General features: G+C 42.6%; 1 protein-coding gene across 1 annotated transcript in view; it reads right to left on the bottom strand.

Annotated features, from left to right (window-relative positions):
* The window catches only part of TNR (tenascin R), a 509,827-nt gene that overhangs the window by 232,613 nt on the left and 255,108 nt on the right, over nucleotides 1-22,106 (bottom strand). The window contains exons 3-4 of the mRNA XM_066597493.1: nucleotides 16,920-17,438; nucleotides 5,145-5,615 (exon numbers count right to left, since the gene is read on the bottom strand). Of these exons, the coding sequence (XP_066453590.1) occupies nucleotides 5,145-5,615; nucleotides 16,920-17,400 (952 nt within the window). The 5' untranslated portion in view covers nucleotides 17,401-17,438. The remainder of the gene's footprint in view (nucleotides 1-5,144; nucleotides 5,616-16,919; nucleotides 17,439-22,106) is intronic.

Below are 22,106 nucleotides of genomic sequence, written 5' to 3'. Positions count from 1 at the left end.
TGGAGTGCTCGCTGTGCAAACACACTGGTGCTCCATTCAGTGTCAATGGGACTGCCGAGATACCTTACCGGCACCCGCTTGGGTATTTCCATCAGCCCCATTGAAATAGAACGCTGACTGTGCATGCTCGGCCAGTGCTCCATTCACATTGAAGTCATTGTGAGGGAAGAAGCAACCCCAGCAATGACAGTCAGAGTGGGATACAGTAGTCCCGTTGTCGAGATTGGTGGAGGTCTGTGCATTGAGACCCCCCACTGCCCATTAAGTTATCCCCTATGCTGTGGATAGGGAATAGCTTGCAATTTTGGTGCAACCCCTTTGAACACAGTTGAACCCTTTACTACAAAAGAACTTTACCTGGAATATATGCATTGAGTATAAGCTCATTAATACAGTCCTACAAAGGATTTTTGCTATGGTCGATCAGGTTCAGACTCTAAGGGAGTTTTATTCAGAAAGTAAAAGCTTATAGGGAAATTGCCTTAATTTCGGAAAGGATTTCTCATTACAGTCCATTATTCTTTAATTGATTCCAGCAACCTTCTTGCACTGTCCAAATGACACAAGTAGAGATGCTTGAATTGATTTGGCAGCTTGAAATTTTGCAGAGGATTCACATTTTGGTGAATCAATGAAGAATAGCATTTTTTAAGATTTGCTCATCTCTAGACACAGGCTTTAGCGGCAGTAAACCCTACACAATATGTGACGTGCCATTATTCAGTCAAATGGAATTCTCATTCCATTTATCCATATTTACAGCCAAGCTTTCTTTCTGTCAGTCACTGACAGGGCAAGTATTAAAGCTAGATGGAGGGATTAAGATGGCAGAGGTTGCAATAATGGGGCCCATGTATCTGCCTGAAACAGAAAAATGAAACGTGACATCGGAAAATATGAAAGAGCTCACCTTATTTATGAAAGTACTGAGCCGCACTAAATCCAACAGCCTCTACACATTGCGGAAAGGGTAGATCTAAGCAGTCACAACACATGTACAATATGATCCCATGAGCCAGTCCATTGAGACAGAGGAAAATAGCTGGATGCCCGTCTTTCAGCTCAGTCGGCCTATTAGTTTCTTTGTGTTGCTATTTAAACTGTCTCATTTGTACTAAGAATGCCCGTTATATTGTTTGTGTTCCTGGTCACGGCTTAGTGCATGTGTTTTGCCACATTTAGTGGTTTGTGAGCCTAGTGTACAGTACTTAGTTTACCAGCGCCTGGTTTCTGGTTGTTGCAGCTAGTTTGGCTCAGACTTGGTCTCAGCTTCTCTCCCATAGTGGGGTTGCCCTTTTCAAGGCGGTTGCTCTGCTTGAGTGACTGGTCTAGTTAGGCTATTTTCAGTAACATCTCTTTGTGAGTTTTATGATAACTAGTCTAAGTGAATCTGAGTTCAAATATTTGCATAGTTACCGAATATATGCATTCTCTAGTTTAACCGGCGCTATACTTATGTATTTATGTGCCTTTTGACGTGGCCACATGACACTAGTGTTGTACTTCAAATGCAATGAGGAAGATATATAAAGACCTAATTACTTCTTCAGAGTAAGGCTAATTTCACACAGGGGCAAGTGTGATATTGAGTCGTTAAACTCGGCCTGATACCGCGCTCGCCAACATGCAATGTCCCCACGGATGCGAGGAGTTTTTGTGTTAAAAACCACCTCACATCACTTTGGGTAAGTAGCAATCTTCACTGCGGCTAAAAGCATCGCATCGCACTCGCACCTATCACGCGAGGTGATGTTTTGCCGGCCCCATTGAAAACAATGGGCGATGCGAGGGCGCGCCCAAATATAGGACATGCCGCGATTCCTTACCCGCATTGCATCGCAGTGCGATGAGGGAAAGAAATTGCTCAAGTGTATGACGCCATTCAAAAGAATTTATGCGAGATTTGTGCGCCTCGCAATGCACAAATCTTTGGCCGGATTCTCGGTTGCGTGAAACCAGTCAGCAATTACAGATAAAGTGCCCTATATCCTGTAACAAGGAAATCTAGTATGGAGGAGTGCAGTGTAGGCTACTGAACAATAGTCGTGCCAAATAGAAAAGTGCAGGAAAACTTTCTTTAAGAAGTTTCACCTGAGTTTCATTCATAACGGTAAACGTGTCAGACGGCCTTCGGGTACGACCTGCCAACACCATTCCTCTTAACACGATGCCAGGAAACACTTGCTATATCCTTTGTTGCATTCTTCTTTGGATGCACTACCCTATGGGGTGCCCTCTTCAGCTCTATAGAGAGCATACATAAAGTATTGGTTTATTACGCAGGTGTTAAAATATCTTCCAGTCTTCCGTTAGTTGGATAATGTCACCGGGATGAATTGGGTCTCTCTGTATGAGAGTTCTCTAATACTGCAGGTGCTTTTCTTTCAGCTCCACAACCCCCCGCTGCGCCTTTCAGAAGTTGTTTTGACCCTCTGCAGCTAAATGGAAATGTGTTTGCACCAGCGACACATAGAACAGAGAACGTAAACATCTTAGTTTTCTAGAAACTGGAAGAGTTGTCGTCATGTAAATAATAACTCCGATTTAGGTGGTTAAAGTTGTGACGTTCTGTAATATTTGGCAGCGCATTTGTTGATCTATGGTTTTTATTTTTACTCATGTTGACTATTCAGAGGAGTTCTTGAGAGTACAATAATAAGGCAGGTTTTTGGCAGAAGTCTTAGAAAATTTACATTTGTTCAGTCATCAAAGTAGTATTTCTGCTTTACATTTTGTATAAGAATTGGATTAAGAAACTGAACCAGATGAATCCCCGCACCCCCAGCCAAAAAAGACAATTTTACCGCTTAAGGACATCAAACTTTAGATTTGCATGTAATGTATTACCTTAAATCAGTTTTCTGCCCTTTTTCAACTGCTGACCTACCGCTTGGGACCCCCCATCCACCATCTGATCATCCGGCCTGCTGTCTAGTGCAGCGGGCTGGACATCATCATCAGCGGACAGGAGAGGAAGTAGGAACGCCAGCTTCACTCCCATTGAAATCAATGGGAGTGCCACGCTTCTCTTCCACTTTTTGATCAGGAGTGGATGTGCTATCTTTACCATGAGACAAGGAGGAAGAATAGCAGCACGGCGCTCCTATTGATTTCAATGTGGCACTCCCACTTTCTGTGCTGACCGCTAATGACAAGGTCCAGCCTGCTGCACTAATAGTGGGCTGCATGATCAGCTAATGGACGTGGGGTCCCAAGTAGCGGACCCCCAACCATCAGCTACTGATGACCTATCTAGAGGAGAGTTAATCAGTTATAAAAGGGCAGAAAACAGCTTTAAAAGGGTTGACCCAACGAGACAACTTTTCATCTATCCACGATATAGGTCTGATGGGTGAGGGTCTGACAGCCGGGACCCACAATAGTCATGAGAGTCAGTCTTTCTCTATGAATGAAGTAGTGGTCGACCTTGTGCACCACTGCTCCACTGATCTCCATGGGACTGCTGGAGATAGCTCAGTACAAGCACTTGGCTGTCTCTGGCAGTCCCACTCAAATGAATAGAAAGTTACCGTACATCCTTGACCACCTCTCCAATCATCTAGTGATACATAGACCCCTGTTCTCATGATCGATGAGGATCCCAACAGTCAGAGCCTCACCAATCAAGCACTTATCCCTTATCCTATGAATAAGGGATAATCTCTTTTTGTGGAGCCACCTTTTTAACCCTTTCCAATCCAATTTGTATTCTGGTTTTCCTAGGGGACTTACTCTTTTTCTGCCATTATACAACGGCGCTATATGCTGGCTAAAGCCAGTACTGCATGAGGTGACACGTTGGAAAGGCTCTGACAGCAGAGAGGCTGGCAATATACAGTAAGAGAACCCCAATGGACGTCTTCCAACATCGGAGCTGTACAGCCTTAAATCGTGATGTCTTCAGAGGTCCGACAGTGGATTGGAAAGGGTTAAATGGTGACGATTTGTAGCACTGTATAAGGAAAACAGAGCTTTGACCTCTATAAATATATATTAACAAATTGTATCAGCACAGAATGTGGGACCTATAGATGAGATGATGATAAAAGGTTGACATTCACTTGAAGGATGAAGAAGGCAGTTTGACTATCAGCTCTATCTACCCTGTGCCATGTGGGAACGTCCTGGTCTGATTTCATGATAAGAATGGATTTGATGGATGTCTATAAGACTTATGACATCACCAAAAGTAATTAGCCACCTGAGCAAGAATCAAAGGTATTATTTATTTCCATATGTTAATATTTAGTGGGCCTCTTTTGACCCTAATGACATTAGATACTCTCTGTGGCATATATTCTACTAAAGTCTGATACACTTTAGCTGATATTTGCCTCCATTCATCCTGCTAATATCTGGTGAGTTCTCTCAAAGAAGATGTATGGTGCAAAGAGCGTCGTCATTAACAGTTGAACAATGGAAGAACGTTCTATGCCTCAGTGTGTTGTGCCAACGGTTAAGTATGGCGGCGGTTCTGTTATGGTCCGAGGATCTTATGTGGCATGATCTTAGTCTATTGGTTGTAATGAGAAGAATCATGAACACAGAGGTGCACATTGATATTCTGAATAATAATGTGCTGCCGACAATGTGGCAATATTCTGGGAATGGTCAGCAATACTTCACAAATCCAACGCTGTTTTACGCTGGTTTGACAACATAGTTGTTCCACAATTGGACTGGTCTGCACAGAGTTCCAACCTGAACTCTACTGAAAATCTTCGGAACAGACTGGAACGTCACGTCAGGAAATATGAACAGCATTTGTTTTCTTTAAGAGAACTTGTCAGATGTTCGCAGGATGAATGGAGGGAAATACAAGCTAAAGTGTATCAGACATTAATAGAAAGCATGCCATGGAGAGTATCCGGTATCATTAGGGTCAAAGGAGCCCTACTAAGTATCAACATATGGAAATGAATACTACTTTAGATTCTTGCTCAGGCGTCTAATTACTTTTGGTTGGATAGGGTATCTGCCTACAGTTTTTGGTTTAGTTTTTGATGCTGTAGAAAACTTCATGAGTGATGGATATGGACATTGAATGACATTTCTTCTGTTATGTGTTGATACGTTTTGGACTTTCATTTCTTGAACAAACTTTGATCAGGTCAGGTAATATCTTAAAAGTACCTTTTTCTTACCTTCAGAACAATCCTGCCCACTGTACCCCTCCTCGCACTCACAGACACCATCCTGGCATTGCCCTCGCCCACTGCAGGCATTCACACACCACATGCGCCCGCAGTCCTCTCCGGCATAACCATCTTGGCATACGCAGGTCCCATTGGCACAACGTCCTTTTCCCAAACAGTCACCTGGGCAGCGGAGTTCTGTACAGCCGATACCGGTGTATGGTTCTTGACAGACGCATTGCCCATCTTGACAATGCCCATGTGGGCTGCATTCCTCAGGGCATAACAGATCCGTGCACCATTCCCCTGTGTAATCCGGCTCACACACACAGAGGCCCTCTATGCAGGTTCCTCTTCCAGAGCAGCCCAGGGGACACAGAGGTTCTGAGCAGTTTTCGCCTCCCCAACCTTGGCTGCATACACAAGAGTCCAGGCTAAAGTTTCCATGTCCACTGCAAGGAGGTGCAAATTCTGTGAGACCTGTAGGGATGGGATAGAATAATGCTCTTTAGTTACAATGCAAGGACAATAAACACTCAAAATAAAGAAACGTTTGACAAATACAGAACAGTAAAGTTCACACTGCCCCTCCCCCTTCTATTACAGTGTTGGGTTTTACCACTTAAGACAGGAAGACTCAATGCTTCTTTCTCCTTCCATCCGCTTTCCATGACACTTATTTCACTTTCCCATGTCTTGAGGGCTAACAATGCAGTTCTTTTGGAGAGGGGAGTCCTGAGAAGGTTCAACCAAGGGGTTGGGGGCAAACCAGGACTGACCCTTCTTCCAAGTGACTCATAACAGCTGCATATGCCTCCTCTATGATATATATGTCGCTGCTTCTATAAAGTATGAGTTCCTGATATAAATCTTAAAGCCCTAGGCCTTGTTTGTCAATTGCAACTCTGCCCTCATTAATATTAGTGTAAATGGGCAGGTCACATTTCCCACATCAACTTCATCACCTTCTTTCAAAAGCCATAACTTTGTCAATTTTGCCATCGACATATGAGGGCTTATTTTTTTCATGGCGAGCTTTAGCTTTTAGTTGTACTATTTTGGGGACATATGACTAGTTGTATAACTTTGATTTTTTTTTTTTTTTTGGAAGGCAAGGAGAAAGGATATATTTGATGGATAACAAAGGATAACATTCTGACTTTTTTTAACGACATTTAGTATAAATGACATAACTCTTTTCTGTGGGTTGATCTGATTACAACAATATCAAAATTATAGATTTTTTTAGGGTTTTCTACATTTACACAATTAAAAAAATACTTTTTTCTTATCTTTTCTTCGGATCACTGCATTCAAATACCCACAACATTTTTTTATTTCTCCATGCATAAAGCTTTCTAAGGACTTGTTTTTTGCATGATAAGCTGTTGTGTTTTGTTCGTACCATTTTGGGGTACATATGACTTTTTCAATCACTTTTATTGCATTTTTTGGGAGGCAAAATAAATAAAAAAGCATTTTCCACATTCGTTATGAATGGGATGATACTGAACATGTGTTATTTTAATTGTAATAATTATTGTTTTTTTTTAAGGGAAAAGCAAGCAAAATGGGTTTTTCGTATGTCCCTGCAGAGTGGTGGTGTCATTAGCTGAACAGTCTTGCCACATGAAGTCCTAAAAGTTGTTCCCCCCATTGGTTTATAATAAAGCTCTGAGAGGCTGCTTGTGTGCAGTGATCTCTTTTTCCATTTGTGTAGATCTTGTTGACCACTAGACGCCTCTACGACACAATTTTAGAGACTTTACCCAGTTAACAGAATTTGAGAGGGGATGCATCAATGGAATGTGAGGACAGCAGGACAGCATTGACAGACCACCAATAAAGAGGATCATCTGATCATTCAAAAAGCATGAGCAGCTCCAACTGTTTCATTGTCCACCATCCAGAGACAGGTGACACCATCGTTACAGGCCCCCGTGTCTGTCAAAACCACTACCAGGCGCTTGGCTGAAGGACATTTAGTCTCACAGCGCCCATTCCGTGTAATGCCCTTTACAACCATCCACTGTCACCTCACTTTTCTGTTGGTGTTGTGAGTGTCGAAACTGAACTGCTATGGAATGGAACGGGGTTGTCTTGCGCGATGAATCCAGGTTTAGTTTGGGCACTGATGACGACCGTGTTCATGTCTGGAGACGTAGGGGTGAGCGCTTCAATCCTGACTTTGCTGGAAAGCAGCACACTGCCCCCACTGCTGGTGTGATGGTCTGGGGGACCATCATATACAACAGTTGGTCACCCCTAGTAGAGCTAAGACGGACAATGGCATCTCAGCGATATGTTCAGGACATCCTGCAGTCTCATGTGTTCCTCTCATAGAAACGTTGACAGTCTACCCAATCCAGTTTGCCCAATCCAGAGGCTCAGTTATAGCAAATGTGGACCGATATACCGCAGGATACCATATGGAGCCTGTATGCCTCCATGCTCCTGTATCATATCTTGCATCCAAGCTAAAGGCGGCCTAACAAGATACTAGAACCTCCATGCCCCTCCGTATTACATCTTGTATCCAAGCTAGAGGTGGTAAAACAGGGTACTAGAGCCTCCATGCCCACCAGTATCACATCTTGTATCCAAGCTAGAGGCAGTACAACAGGGTACTAGAGCCTCAATGCCCCCTGTATTACATCTTGTATCCAAGCTAGAGTTGGTACAACAGGGTCCTAGAGCCTCCATGCCCCCCCATTCCACATCTTGTATCCAAGCTAGAGGCGGTACAACAGGGTCCTAGAGCCTCCATGCCCCCCCCCGTTTCACATCTTGTATCCAAGCTAGAGGCGGTACAACAGGGTACGAGAGCCTCCCTTCAAGGCGTCAGTTTTCCACACTAAATTATCCTTTAGCTCTGATATTGTAATTTCGTACTTATATCAATGTTACAATCACACAGAGACAGTTTATTCCATTCTGACGACTCCTTCTGGGGGATGGATTTTTTTTTACAGTTAGTTTATATCCATAAATTATATACACATGCACATTGCCGTGTTTGTTGTTGGCCTTCTATCTCCTTGTTTGCAAATTACCAGTTTCCCTGCAGGGTATTATAATAATTGCCAGTTCTGCCTGTTCTTTTCATACGTCTATGACATCCTAATCAAAGAAATCACGTCCCATAATTTCTCCGTCGTTGCCCTTTCATCACCTTCTGCATTGATTCCTCTCTGTGATGCTTCATCCTCAGATGTTCATCAATACATCCGACTGTTACTTCATCCGCTACTTAACAATCCACTTTTCCCACTGACCACCGCATCGACCTGCCAACCTTCTGCTCAGGCAGCATCCAGACTGATGTGTAATGAGATTGCAGAGGCTCCATTCCTCATAAATACTTGTCAGATAAGTATTAATTAGGAGCTGCTGTATTTCCTCACTCGGTTACCTTGGAGAGCTCTCCTGGGTGTTTTCTAAGCATTTTTATACATTTGTTGCTGTCTTCATGTAAATTTAGCTAGCAGCCTGTAATCCGCATCCATCACCCTTTCATTAGAGACTTGTGTTCTCGATCACAACTTTTCTGTAAGAGCAGAGTTTGACCCAATGTGCTACCTCTGTCTTCCTGAACCTCCAGAAATTTATCTACCATCACAAAGGTTACTGGACATTCTCCAAGTACTAAGTGTTGTCTCATCTAATAATAGATGAAAGGGCAAAGACAAATGGAGATGGGAATATGATACATGTAACGTGGAGGGTTGTGCCTAATTTGTGGCTCTACTGCTCCAAGCTGCGAACATGTTGAAAGGTGTAGTTCTGGAATAGCTGCAGAGCCACAGCTCACTGAATTAGAGTCTAAACCCATATTTTAGGCTGGGATGTGTAGTTTTGCAACAGCTCAAAAAGCAGCATGTCCTTTTGCAGCAGAGTGGAAAGCGAAACTTGTGGCCAAAAAAGGATTAACTTCTATTCCATGCTACTTTTTCTTTAATTGAGATTCCTGTATAAATTGTATGCGGTAAGCTCCCCTTAAGGCTGGTAACATAGTATGCTAGGCTGAAAAAAGACAAATGTCCATCCAGTTCAGCCTGCTTCCGATCCACCATGTTGATCCAGATGAAGGCAAAAAAATCCTGATGAGGCAGAAGCCAATTTGCCCCACCCTGGGCAAAAAAATTCCTTCCCGACTCCATAATGGTAGTCAGAATAATCCCTGGATCAACACTCTTCAGAGAAGGTTCCTTACTAGCTCTAAGTCTTGCAGTCGGAAGATTCCGCTATCAGTAGGCCACTCTGACTATTCAGTGTCTAAATACTGTAATATCATAGCACTCTAGAAAGACGTCTAATCCCCTCTTAAACTCCTCTATGGATTTTGCCATCACCACGTCCTCAGGCTGAGAGTTCCACAGTCTCACTGCTCTTGCAGTAAAGAACCCCCTTCTGTGTTGGTGATGGAACCTGCTTTCTTCTAGATGTAGCAGATGCCCTCTTGTTACCGACGCAGTCCTGGGTATAAACAGATCATGGGAGAGATCCTTGTATTGTCCCTCATGTATTTATACATAGTTATTTGATCACCCTTTAACTGCCATTTTCAGGGTAAATAATGCTAATTTTGATAGCCTCTCTGGGTATTCCAGTCCCCTCATTCCATGTATTAATTTAGTTGCCCTTCTTTGAACCCCCTCAAGCACTGCAACATCTTTCTTGAGCACCGGTGACAAGAACTGTACACAGTATTCCATGTGGGGCGTGACAAGTGCCTTATATAGTGGAAATATAATGTTCTCGTCCCTCGCCCCTATACCTCTTTTAATGCACCCCAAGACTTTATTAGCTTTTGCAGCAGCTGACTGGCATTGATTGCTCCAGTTAAGTTTACAGTCAACTAGTACCCCCAGGTCTTTGTGCATATAACTTTTCCGTAGCAGTACCCCATTTAGGCTTCCCTCACACAGACGGTTTTCAGCGTTTCAGCTCTGAGCTTTATAGCTGCGGACGAGAGCAAAATGCGGCAAAGCACCGTGGCCTTAGTGTCATATGAGTGTAAGTGCATTTATGCACGCTTTTGTGATTTTTTTTTACTTATTCATTGTATCCTTTAATATATGTTAGTGAGCTACAAGAATCTTGCTTAGCTATTTCTTTCTGTATGAAATTTTCTCAGATGGTCATGTGATCTCAGTTCTGACCAGCTCAGATCTGCTTGGAGTTATGTATTGAATTTCTAGTCAGATACTCAGTCTGTGTGATGCTGTTACATGATCCCTACAGAGAGGGAAATATAGACACTTCTGTCACAGTTAAGGCGGCACAAACCATTTACGCAGTGAACTAGGTTGATTTGCACATATATTGGCTCATAGTACGGTATGTTTTTGCGCACAATTTAGTCTATTTAGCCTAATGAGGTCCAGATGTGCTCTCTTTTTCACAGAATTGCACATATTGCATTTTGCATGCTTTCTATAGATCTCTATGGGGCCCTTATGTGCATATATATAGGTAAATAGAACAAGTCTTATTTTTTGCACACGCGAGAAATGTACAGGCAAAAAGGTAAATGAGAATGAACACATTGAAATGTGTATTTTCTGTCTTTTGCACACAATTTTTGATTGCGCAAAAACACATGTAAATATGACCGTCTGAGGACGCTCTTACTGTTGATAATCACACAGTGCCTGTCACACAGTTATAGTAGAGGAGATCACAGCTCATCCTCCAGACTGTACACTTAGAATATAGAATATACTGTGAATTTAGAAGATAATGACAAGTAAACTTTCCCCACTGCAGGCAAAAATGATATAGCCTTAACTAATACTAAGCTGATGCATTGTAAGATTGAGCTAAAGAGAAAGTAAAAAAAAAATCACCATCAAGATGGTGGCTGCCAAGCATCAGATAAGGGGCTGCACTGCTTGGAAGTTGTAATTGAAGTTGTAGTGATCCAGAGGGTCCTATGGGGCAATCTTGGGGTTAATTTGTCCTAGAGACCTCGCGATGAGCCCTTAGAGGGACATAGGAGGCACCCTTCAGGAGAAAAAGCATGTTTTCCCCTGCTTATTGGGTTAAATAACATCTGCCTAGCAACAGTGCTCTCTTTGATTGGCTGACTGCAGCTAATTTTCTGGTTGGTCAGCTTCCTCTCAAGATAGGATTTATGTTACTGGGCAAGACTGGCCATGTAACCTGGTAAAGCAGAGACTTGTGAGAACCCTGGTGATTGGTGGAGTGGGAGGAGTCAAGAAAGCCCAGGAGTTGCAGCTGGTGGGAGAAGGGAAGTGAGTCAGCATAGAAGAGAGGACATGAAAAAGAAGGTGGAGAGGAGTGCAGGAGAGGACAGAGCCCAAAGCTAGAGAAGTTGCTATTTCACCCCTGCCAGGAGGCACCTGAACCAGGTGAGATCCTTGTGTGAGCTCAAAAGATACCGGACATCCCAACTGTGAGTTCAACTTGTCCCCACACGATTAGGAGTCAACGTGCCCACAGTGGAGCCTGTACTGTTCCTCCATGCCTCTACAAATAACCTTAGAGCACAGCAACTCCTTTAACTAGCCTGGCAGCCTCATTTTATTCTAAAGGGAGTGTGGAGGAATCAATGGATGTGTTTCAACATGTTGAAGAAGATGCTGTATACTTTACTTTTTGCTATGAGAAAAGTATGTGCATAGTGCTTGGTCATCAAGTCAAAGCAAACTGTGTGCCTTCAGTTTTAATGTTTCATCAAAAGACTTGTCTCTTCATTTCAACATAGAACTCACTTACACTAAGGCACTGGCGTCACGAAGAATCAGCATTAATCGCTTTAGCCAAGAAAACCCTTTTACAACCTCGCCTGCAGCTTGAGCTGCCTACGTAGGCAGAGTAGCCACCACCGTTTTTGCTGGTGGGGCCCTTTAAAGTTCAATAGGACACTTTCTTCGACTACTAGCACCGCTATCCATCCAACTTCATGCTAGTAAATAGTCCTCCGTGAGTTCTAGCATATTTTAATGACAGTTTTGCATAGAGGAAAATCTTGGACTGTCTAGAACAAGGGAAAATATTTTCTAAAGTAAATGGCTGTTTTTATTTTAAGTGAAAGGAATAGCATGCATGTTGTGCTTTCACAGCTAATGGATTGTGCGCCGTGCGGCATTGATCCGTAGAGTTGTTCTATACAGCTGGATCCTTTGTGAACAATGTATCATCGGTGAGAATTGGATAAATATTGGGCTTCTGCAAGAGCTGTTGAGTGAATGTGCTCTGCAGACTTTCAAAAACACAGATGTGCCGTAATATACAGTGGCAACACATGAGTGAATGGAAAAACACTTGTCATCTGAAAAGATACAGCGTACGCCGTGTATATAACACCTATGGTTAACACGAAACAGTATAGATGATGGCAGTTGCCTAAAACGAATGCAGTGTCATCTCAGGTGCTGATCTCTTCTTGTGACTCTGACCATTCATATATATGGTTTTGTTCTTTACACAGTTAGTCCCTTAGGGAAGCGGACCTTTTTTTTTTTTTTTACATTTTCGGTTTTTCCTCCCTCCTTTTAAAAAATCATAATTCTTTTATTTACCCATCGACGTCGCTGTATGAGGGCTTGTTTTTTGTGGGACGAGTTGTATTTTTCAATGGTACTATTTAATGTTCCATTTAGGGCTCAGTCAGACAGGCGTTTTTATTTGCGTATGTTACCTGCGCTTGTGATCCGCATGTATTTAGAACCAATGCTTTTCAATGGCAGTGGTCATATGCCTAATATTTACCTGCGCACAAAAATGTGCAGCGGTAAATATAGGGCAGCGGATTTAAAAACGCAGGTAACTGCGGCATCCGTGTTTTTGGATGTGAAACCTCTGGATGCTGTCACATCCAGGGGTTTCACCTTATGCTCAATGGGGCTGGTGGCAGCAGCGCTGACCCCATTGAGAACATACAGTGAAGATTGCGATCCTCTGGCACAGCTGTGGCAGAGATGCGCGATGTTCTCCCATTGAATTCAAGTATGGTATCTGCTGAACACATGGATATAGTAGCTAAGTGACTATGACAGGACAGCCCCCAATGTGTCAATTCCCGAGTGGACCAATCAAATCGGGGATTGTGCAGTGCCAACCAGGGCATACCAAGCACTAAATCAACAGACTTCCTTTCCATAACCAAGAATGACAGAGTCTCAGAATGGAGAACACCCACATTGTACAACCCCTGCAGACAGAGGGGAAGAATCAATACTAGTGAAGCGTATGTGAATTTTTAACGCCAAGAATTCAGTCATCAGAGGTCTGACAAAACTTAATGGTCTGACTGAGCCCCTAATGTACTGAAAAACTTTTTAAAAATTCTAAGTTGAGTGAAATGGTAAAAAAAATGAAATTCCGCCATCTTTCGGTGCGCCTTGTTTCTATGGCGTACACACTGCAACAAAAATGATATAATAACCTTATTCTATGGGTCAGTACGATTACTACGATACCAAACTTACATAGTTTTTTTGCTGTACTACTTTCATTTCTTTTCAAAGATATTTCATTTTTTAAATTGTTTTCTGTCACCATCTTCCGACAGCCATAAACGTTTTATTTTTCCGTTGATATAGCTGTGCGAGGGCTCATTGTTTGTTGGACATCCTGTAGTTTCTGTTGGTAGCGTTTTGGAATACATACGACTTTTTGATCGCTTTTTATGACATTTTTTTCTTGGAGAGTGGGTGACCAAAAAAGCACAATTCTGGCATTCTTTTATTCTGGCATTCATGTTTTATTTTTCTGACGACATTTACCGTGCGGGGTAAATAATGCATTAGTTTGATAGATTGGACTTTCACGGACGCAGCGATTCCAAGGATGTATTTTTGTTTTATTATTTAGATTATTTTATTATAAATAGGGCAAAAGTTTTTTTTTTTTTAATGTTATAACTTTCTACTTTTTTAATGATTGGTAAAACTTTTTAAAACTTTTTTTTTATCCACCAGTAGGCACAAGAACTTTTGCTGCTGTGATCGCTCTTGCAGTATAATGTAATGCCATAGTATTCCATTATACTATGATCTGGCAATCTATCAAGCCACGCCATGGGCCTTTTAGAAGGCCCCCGGCTGCCATGACACCCACACGGTTCCCTGCGGTCTTATCGCAGGGGGCCATATGGGGCATTTAAAGGGTTAACAGCTCCGATGAACAGCGTGGCTTATCAGATCTGTTGTGGGCAGGTGTCGGCTACAAGAAACACCCGGCACCCGCATTGTATGGAGCTGGATCGGCTGCTGCCGGCGGCCCCATTGAAAGCAATGGGCTGCTGGCAACTCTTGCAGTGATTTTCGCGGAAGGGCTTTAAATATAAGCCCTTCCCTGAAAATCAACCCTGTTTGTGTAAAATAAAATAAAAAAAAATTAAAAAATATATTTACTCACCTCTCCGCCACTGCTGTGTAAATATTCCCCATGGGGAGTCCACTTGTCATTGAACACTGTGACAGCACTGTCACAGTAATCAGTGTCAAAGGGGGCTCCCAGCAGGGAGTTAAGAATCCCCTGCCACAGCTGTCACAGCTGTGGCAGAGGATCGTGATGTTCTCCCATTGCTTTTTAATGAGACCGGCGCTTCTGCAGTCCCATTGAAACCCTGCAGTGATTTTCGGGGAAGGGCTTTAAATATAAGCCCTTCCCTGAAAATCATCCATAGAATGTGTTAAAAATAAAAAATATATATACTCGCCTCTCCTCAGGTGCCAGGGCTCAGACGCGTATAGCCTGTCTTTTCCCTGCACTGCTCTGAAGCTCTTTCAGCAGGTGGGGATATAAAATCTCCATCTGCTGAAAGGGCTGTATCTGATTGGCTGAGCGCTCAGCCAATCCCAGGCAGCTGTCAGTCATTCTTTGAATAACAACTGAGTGCTACCTGTAAATAGTGGTGAGAAAAATGAGCAGGAGTGGGACTTGCAAAGACCAACACAATTTCTATAATTTACACCAGATATTGGCATAAATAGCTCAAATAATTCAAATTCCAGCTCACAGGTGGACCCGATTTATTAAAAGGCATGCACCTCTTAATCAATTTGGCATATTTTACTGCAACTTGTTTTTGTTTAAGACTGGCATATAATATAGTAACATAATGTGTTAGGTGGAAAAAAGACATATGTGCATCTAGAGCAGCCTATAACCCCCGCGCCCCCCTTCCTTCATGTTGATCCAGAGCAAAGCAAAAAAAACCAATGAGATAGAAGCCAATTTTCCCCATTTAAGGGAAAAAATCCTTCCCAACTCCAATCCGGCAATAGGAATAATCTCTGGATAAAAAGCTAGTCTTGGTACATTTTCTCCATTGCCTCTATTTACAGCTACCTGCATCCCCCGGTCTTACATGCTGTAATTGCTCCCTGTCTGCTCTGCTATTGTTTCGCCCACTGACTCTGCATTATCTGCTGCACAGCATGGCGAAGACAGCGAGAAGTCAAGAAAAGAGCCATGTGATATGTGACTTCATGTACATCACGGAGGGGGAGAGAGGAGATAACCACGCTCGGGGCATCAGAGAATCAGGACATAAATGCCAGGTGCGGGGTACGGTAAATCACTGCATGAGACTGCTTTACAAAGTCTATACAGCTGCAGAGGGTACATTAGTAAGTGACAAATCTTACCGTATGTAAGGCATGTGTATACAATTTATAAAGTGAAATGAATGAGAGTCAGGAACGCTATCTTTTCTGCTTAGGGAGAGCACCTAGACTGTGAGTGAGGAGACTTAGAAGGCCATTCGTGCTCCTCTGGGTAATATGCAAATAAGGGAGATGGATCAATACCTCTCCAGCGCCACCTATTAGAAGGCAGCATTCCTGCAAGTCGATGTCAGACTCTTTATACAAGCCTTGTAACAATGACTAGGAATTGAAGGCCAAGCCAGAATCCATGCACAGACAGCTGTTTTGTGGTGTTTGCCCCTCATCAGTGTGCAGTAGGTTTCTGGTTTGGCCAGTTAGAGGCCTGTGATGTGGGACAGGAATTATATCTTTTCTCATTAGGGAGAGCACCTAGATAGTGAGTGAGGAGACTTATAAGGTCATTCATTCTCCTCTGGGTAATATGCAAATAAGGGAGATGGAACAATACGTCTGCAGAAGGCAGCATCATGCAAGTCAATGTTACACTAAAGAATGAATGAAGAATGAATTATTGTTCAGTGCTGTCATTTACACCAAATATTTTTGAGGAGACACAAAGGGTGTGGCTTTCTGTAAAAGAGGCGTGGCCAATAGTATAAAAATTAACGTAACGTGCTACAAAAATTGTCCCTCTTTTCATTGTTCAAAAGTGGATGTGTATGATGCTTATAACTAGACTCGGTATGGCTATGTGTACATTGTTTTAGCATACACCACATTGGAATGGGGTTGCAACAGTAAAGATTGTAAAGTCCTTCATTCAACATTCATTGCACGGATGACTTCATTCTCCACTACTTTTTTTTCTGTTAAAAGTGTAGGTTGCCCTCTGGATTTTAAAGACAACTTAGTAGGGCCAATTAGTGGCCATTAGCTTTAAGACATGATACATGATTGAAAAGACAGGAAGGTTTTGATCATCTTCTTTTCCTCTGTTCTGCAGTGTAATGTAAAGGTTCACCTCGTGTTCATCGTTCGCTAATTTGACCCAATTAAAATTTTTAAAAAAATTAAATTTTTTTTTTAGACATTTCCAACATACTGAAAAAACTTTCTTCGAACACCTTGTTAAGTTTAAATTCAGCAAAACTGTCATTCCTGCAACCTAGGCTTAAGGCAGATCCCCAAAAAATGGTTATACCTGTGGCTTCTGCGTCCTGACATCCTCTCTCATTACAGCGCTCCCGAAGTAACATCACTTCTCTTTCCAGAGCTTCAATCCTGCTCAGGAGGTGCTGCACGGACTGTGGAGCTGTATAACATTGACATAACCTCTGTGGGACCCGAATACTGTGTGTAAAGGTGATCTGGCTTCCAGAATCTGGTGTGTTATCTGTCTGCTGAGACACCCAGCTTGCTTCTTCTGGAGATTCTGGTTCCATCGTGCATGGAAATCCCATGGGAACGTTGAAATTGTAGACATGATTAAAAACTAGAGGTTGGTGCCTAGTGGCAGATGCTGTCAGATTAGCCCCATCTCTGGCAGGAAGGTGTAGCCCAGGTGTCTGGTTGGTGGCTATTTCAGCAAAGCACTTTGAGTGTCCGATTATACAAAGAAGTACAATGAGATGTCCTCCAACTTGTAGTGGACCAAGGGCACCACTTGCTCCATCGCTCCCCATCTTCTTCAAACGAGGTAACACAGCCAAGGACCAGAGGTCTGTCATAAAAAAATGATAAAAATCAATATTAGACCAGAATGACCTTAAAAGTAGACTAAAGAGTGTTATATCGCAGTTTTCAATAATCAAGTCCATCAAATCTATAGTAGTAGTAACTCAAAAGTCAACTAGACTTCATTAGACACCTAAGATGTTTTACCACTGATTCAAGAATCTTCCTCGGGTCGCCTATTGGGAAAGGCTCTTCTGCATTTACACTCTAGCTGATAATTCCGTCACATTGAAATTTGTAGAGGTACACAACTGCAATCATATAATTTGGAAAATTCTGTATGGTGTATGGCACCTTGATGATTGGATTCAAGTGACTGAATTAGGTCAAGGCTATAAAGTATTGTTGCAGGAAGCAGATAGCTCCATACATTCTGTAGTGGCCCAAGTTGGTACTTGAATTAATGCGTCTCAGCCTGCACTACCAATTAGGGCCACTGAGAAATGTACAGAGCTGTAGCAAAAAAGCTAAAAGTGGGACAAACCCTTTAAGATCACAATGTAGCATTACTAAATTGCACCTAATGATAGTGAATGTGGTCATGTTGAAATCCACTGGGTTTTTAGCAACAGTTGTGTCCAGATTGAATGAATTGTCACAGCGCAACTGTGAATTCACTGTCAATAGTTGCGATTTAGCAGTTTAATTTTTAATGGACCACTGCAGGGATACTTTTTAACATTTCCCGAGGGTATATATCCATGAAATATCCTTTAAATAACCATGGTATGGTAGGTTCGCACAAAATATACTCAAGTGTGTGTTAGGTGCTATAAATCATTATTGAATCTTATTGCAAAGTACTGTGAGTTTCTAGATGCTAGCTAGACAAATATTGATGTGCTTTAAAGTTCACACATTAATAACTTGCAGATCTCCTCCGATAACGGACAAGTACCTGTTGTAAATACTCCATATTAATGTCCTGTTTACTGATCAGGAACCGTGCTGTTTGCTTCCAGACATCTCTGCATGTCAGTATAATTATGTCTCCATGGGATTTGATAACAGCTGGTGTGTTAGCTCCTATTAAATCCAATTTACACAGAATTTTTTACTGCTGGTAATAGATGAGAACAAGTAGGGCAGCACTTCCTAACACGTCATATGCGTACCCTTAGGGGTGCTGTATATACCACATGCTGCAGCGCTTTCCTGACTTATCATCTGGTTCGGAACAGGATCATCAATGGAGCAGAATGAATTTCTCTTGTCCTGCTGTGTAATCTCACGTATAGACAGTTCCAAACAGCCGCGGTCAATTATAGAACGTTCCAACAGAGAAAGCTTCCCTTATGGTAGGGTCTCATGTGGCGGATGCAACGCAATCAAGATGTGGCCAGGATGTGGCCAAGAGCCTTGCAGTGGTGCAAGTTGGCGCATTTTGCAAATGAATTGAGTGGCAATTGACTCAAGAAATTTGGCTCATCTTTCCTCAGCTTATTGCTGCTAAAGACTGGCGTAAGATCACCAATATTTAGTATATCTTCCAATTTGTATCTGTAAGGTGGTGGAGAAGCACATCCATTCCTCCACACACACTGAGAGTGAGGCTTCAACTGCTCCGAAAGCCATGGGAACTGAGCCCTGCCTCTTACCAGTGGCCTGATAGGTGGGGAAGGCTGCCAGAAAAGGAAAACCCCATCCCCAACGCAGCAAGAAAGCTCTCAGCATTGAGCAGGCACCATATAAAAGTGCCGGCTGGTGCCATCAAGGGAGCATGATGCAACCCAATAGGAACGTAGAGTCAGCAGGCAGTTTAAAGTGGCGGAGGCCATATTATAGCACCAGCAAAACATGCGGCTGGTCCCCATGCTTGGAAGCAGCCACAAAGGATGGAGTGTGGCCAACTATTGAGAGGCCAAGTAAGTGGAAGCTGGTGAACTAAAAAAGCTGAAATGAACTGAGCTCTGAAGATGGGTGCAAAGGGCGTCGGAAGAGATGAAATTTCCCTCCCTGCCATTTTTCTGAGGCATAGACAGGATATCGCTATAAAGGTCTGTGCAGCAGCCACTGCGCTTATAAAGAAAAGGGTGAGCGAGCCATGGTGAGCCGAAAGCTGTCCGTCAGAAGTATTCCCAATGGCGGTTGTGAGTGCACTCATTACCCTGCTTCTGAGCGCTATAAAATCCCAGACCAGGGTGGGAATTTTGGACCTACTTGGACTCCTTGAAAGGGTTAATGCAACCGTACAGTGTTGAGTATGCTGCCATTTTAGTACAAGGCCTTGAGTAGTCAAGTAATAGTTATATTCAGGGGCGTAACTATAGAGGGTGCAGGGGATGCGGTTGCACCCGGGCCCAGGAGCCTTAGGGGGCCCATAAGGCCTCTCTTCCCCATATAGGGAACCCAGTACTATGACTAAAGCATTATAGTTGGGGGCCCTGTTACAGGTTTTGCATCGGGGCCCAGAAGCTTCAAGTTACGCCTCTGGATATATCGTTTATTTCGGTTGCTATATCCCAGCAAGGTACTAGTTGAATAACAAAAGTAAAGACTGATAATGAGCGGCATTGCATATTTTGAGTTACATATAACACTGCGATGATACTGTGGGCAGTAATATATGAGACAAAGCTTCCGCACTTTCCGATGTTTGATTCCCAGAAGTATGGGCTCCGGGTTGTCACAAGAAATGTATATTTTAGTGAATACTTCTGTGCTTTTATCATTTACTGAGTATGCCTAGTTAACCAGCCTCCACATGACATGAACAGAAGGAAGCTGGATGTGGAATCCCAGCAGCTGCCTGTATCTACAATTATAGTTATAGCCCTGCATGTGCATTGATTAGAACTACTGATAAGTGAACTGCTAAGTTCTAGCTAGATCAGGCACAAAACGTGAAAGCCAGAACTGACACATGCCTTGCTGCTACCAATTCGGAGAAACCAATCTGTTATACCGTATTATATAATTATCAGTCTGCATTTCAGTGAATGTTCAGTTGCTGCCGCTTAAAGAAGATGCTGTGATACCTAACGTTATGATGCAACGTTCAAGCATACGAACCCTCCTGTGGGGTGATATAACATACGTATTATTTATATTTGAGTACACATTGTTACTGCTGCAACCAACTGCCTTTCTTTGGTCTGTCACCACCGCGCCATCGCGCCATGCTACCTTTTTCATATCAGAAGAATAAAGCTTCGGCCAGTTTAAAGAAAATAATCTGCGCGGTATTTGGAATCTATTTAAGATAAAAAATGGTAATCAAAGGTGGAAATTCACGGTTAGCAGTCATCAGACACCCTGTTATCAGCTTGTTTTTGATGGACCTTTCTAACAAAGAGCGATTGTTCCAACCGGACAATTCCTTGAGTTTCTATTGTAGCATGCATAAAAGCAAATATGAAAGTGTCTCAAAGGTGTCTTGATCATAAAAGAATGTTGACCCACAGACTATTGATAGTAGCATTCGCTATTCCACCATGTAGAAGTTCACGATTAAAGACTTTAATACAATTCTTTAGTTTTCTGATCCTATAAAGTCCTAACTTCGATGTAAATATATGCGGCACTGTATCCAAAGTTTTTGCCTCTTCTTATCACATTCGGCAAAAGAGCTAGAATAGAAGAAATCAGGACTGCTGAAGGCTGCTTGAGTTGATTACATCTGACAGTCTCTACGAGCGTATATTAGAATATCATATTCTTATCCCTCCCCGTCCATCGCTTTATCAGCCCCGTTACACATTCTACTCCCATAGTGATGTTACAGGTTGTGCCGCCTCCAACGATAATGGGAAAAATTTATTAACTCTACCTTTCTAGCACTCAAACTAAATGTATATCCTTATCACCAGCAAATAAAATACGACCTAAAAGGTCTGGTGTCCAATTTCTGGCGCCAGGTCTTAATCTCTCAAGCAAACGTGGATGGTTCTGCCCTGATCTGCGCTGTGCTGTAATATCATATCAATTATATCTCCCATTATTCTCTTCTTATCTGAAGACAGACGGTTGAAACATTGAGATAAACGGTAATTTCATCATAATATGATCATTCATGGAAGTATGTCAACCAAGTACAAGCAACAGAGCAGTTACATTTAGATTGTGGTTCAGTGCTGCAAAATGTGTTAGCCTCATGTATCAACCGTTGTATTCTAGATTAGTCATACAAATGGCTTAGGAAGTACATGCTATGTTTTTATTGACCCCTGTGGACCAGAAGAATATTTTCATAAATCTATATGTAAGTGAGAGACATTTCTAAAAAAGAGAGAGAATACCACAATGAGAGGCCAATTTTAGGTCAAAAGGTGTCGGAAGTGCACCAGAGACAAGTGTTTGATGACTACTGTGTGTGATCTGGCAGGAGCCATGGCCAGGGCCAACGGAATACAACTACCACAGAGAGACCGAGGTAGAGTGTAGGTTTACGTTGGACAAGCCGTTCTACCCCCAAAACACCAGCTAGACCCATCTCCGAGAGACAGCCATGTCCATTCTGAATTGATGTTTGAAACCCCATTACATATTAACAAGAGTATGGCAGGGCATCAGAACTGTTACAGCAAGAGTGGGACGGTCATCAGTGTGTGAGAGAGAGAGAATCGGTAAGTGGGACAAAAGTGAGGTACTGGTAAGAGTTTGCCAGATAGAGTCAGCAGACCGAAGTTTAGAAAAGAGATGGTTTGACTACTGA

Source organism: Eleutherodactylus coqui, chromosome 3 (genome assembly GCF_035609145.1).
Source record: "Eleutherodactylus coqui strain aEleCoq1 chromosome 3, aEleCoq1.hap1, whole genome shotgun sequence".
Taxonomy (NCBI): domain Eukaryota; kingdom Metazoa; phylum Chordata; class Amphibia; order Anura; family Eleutherodactylidae; genus Eleutherodactylus; species Eleutherodactylus coqui.
Note: the sequence above shows the minus strand (reverse complement) of the source record. Positions and strands in the feature narration are given on the sequence as shown.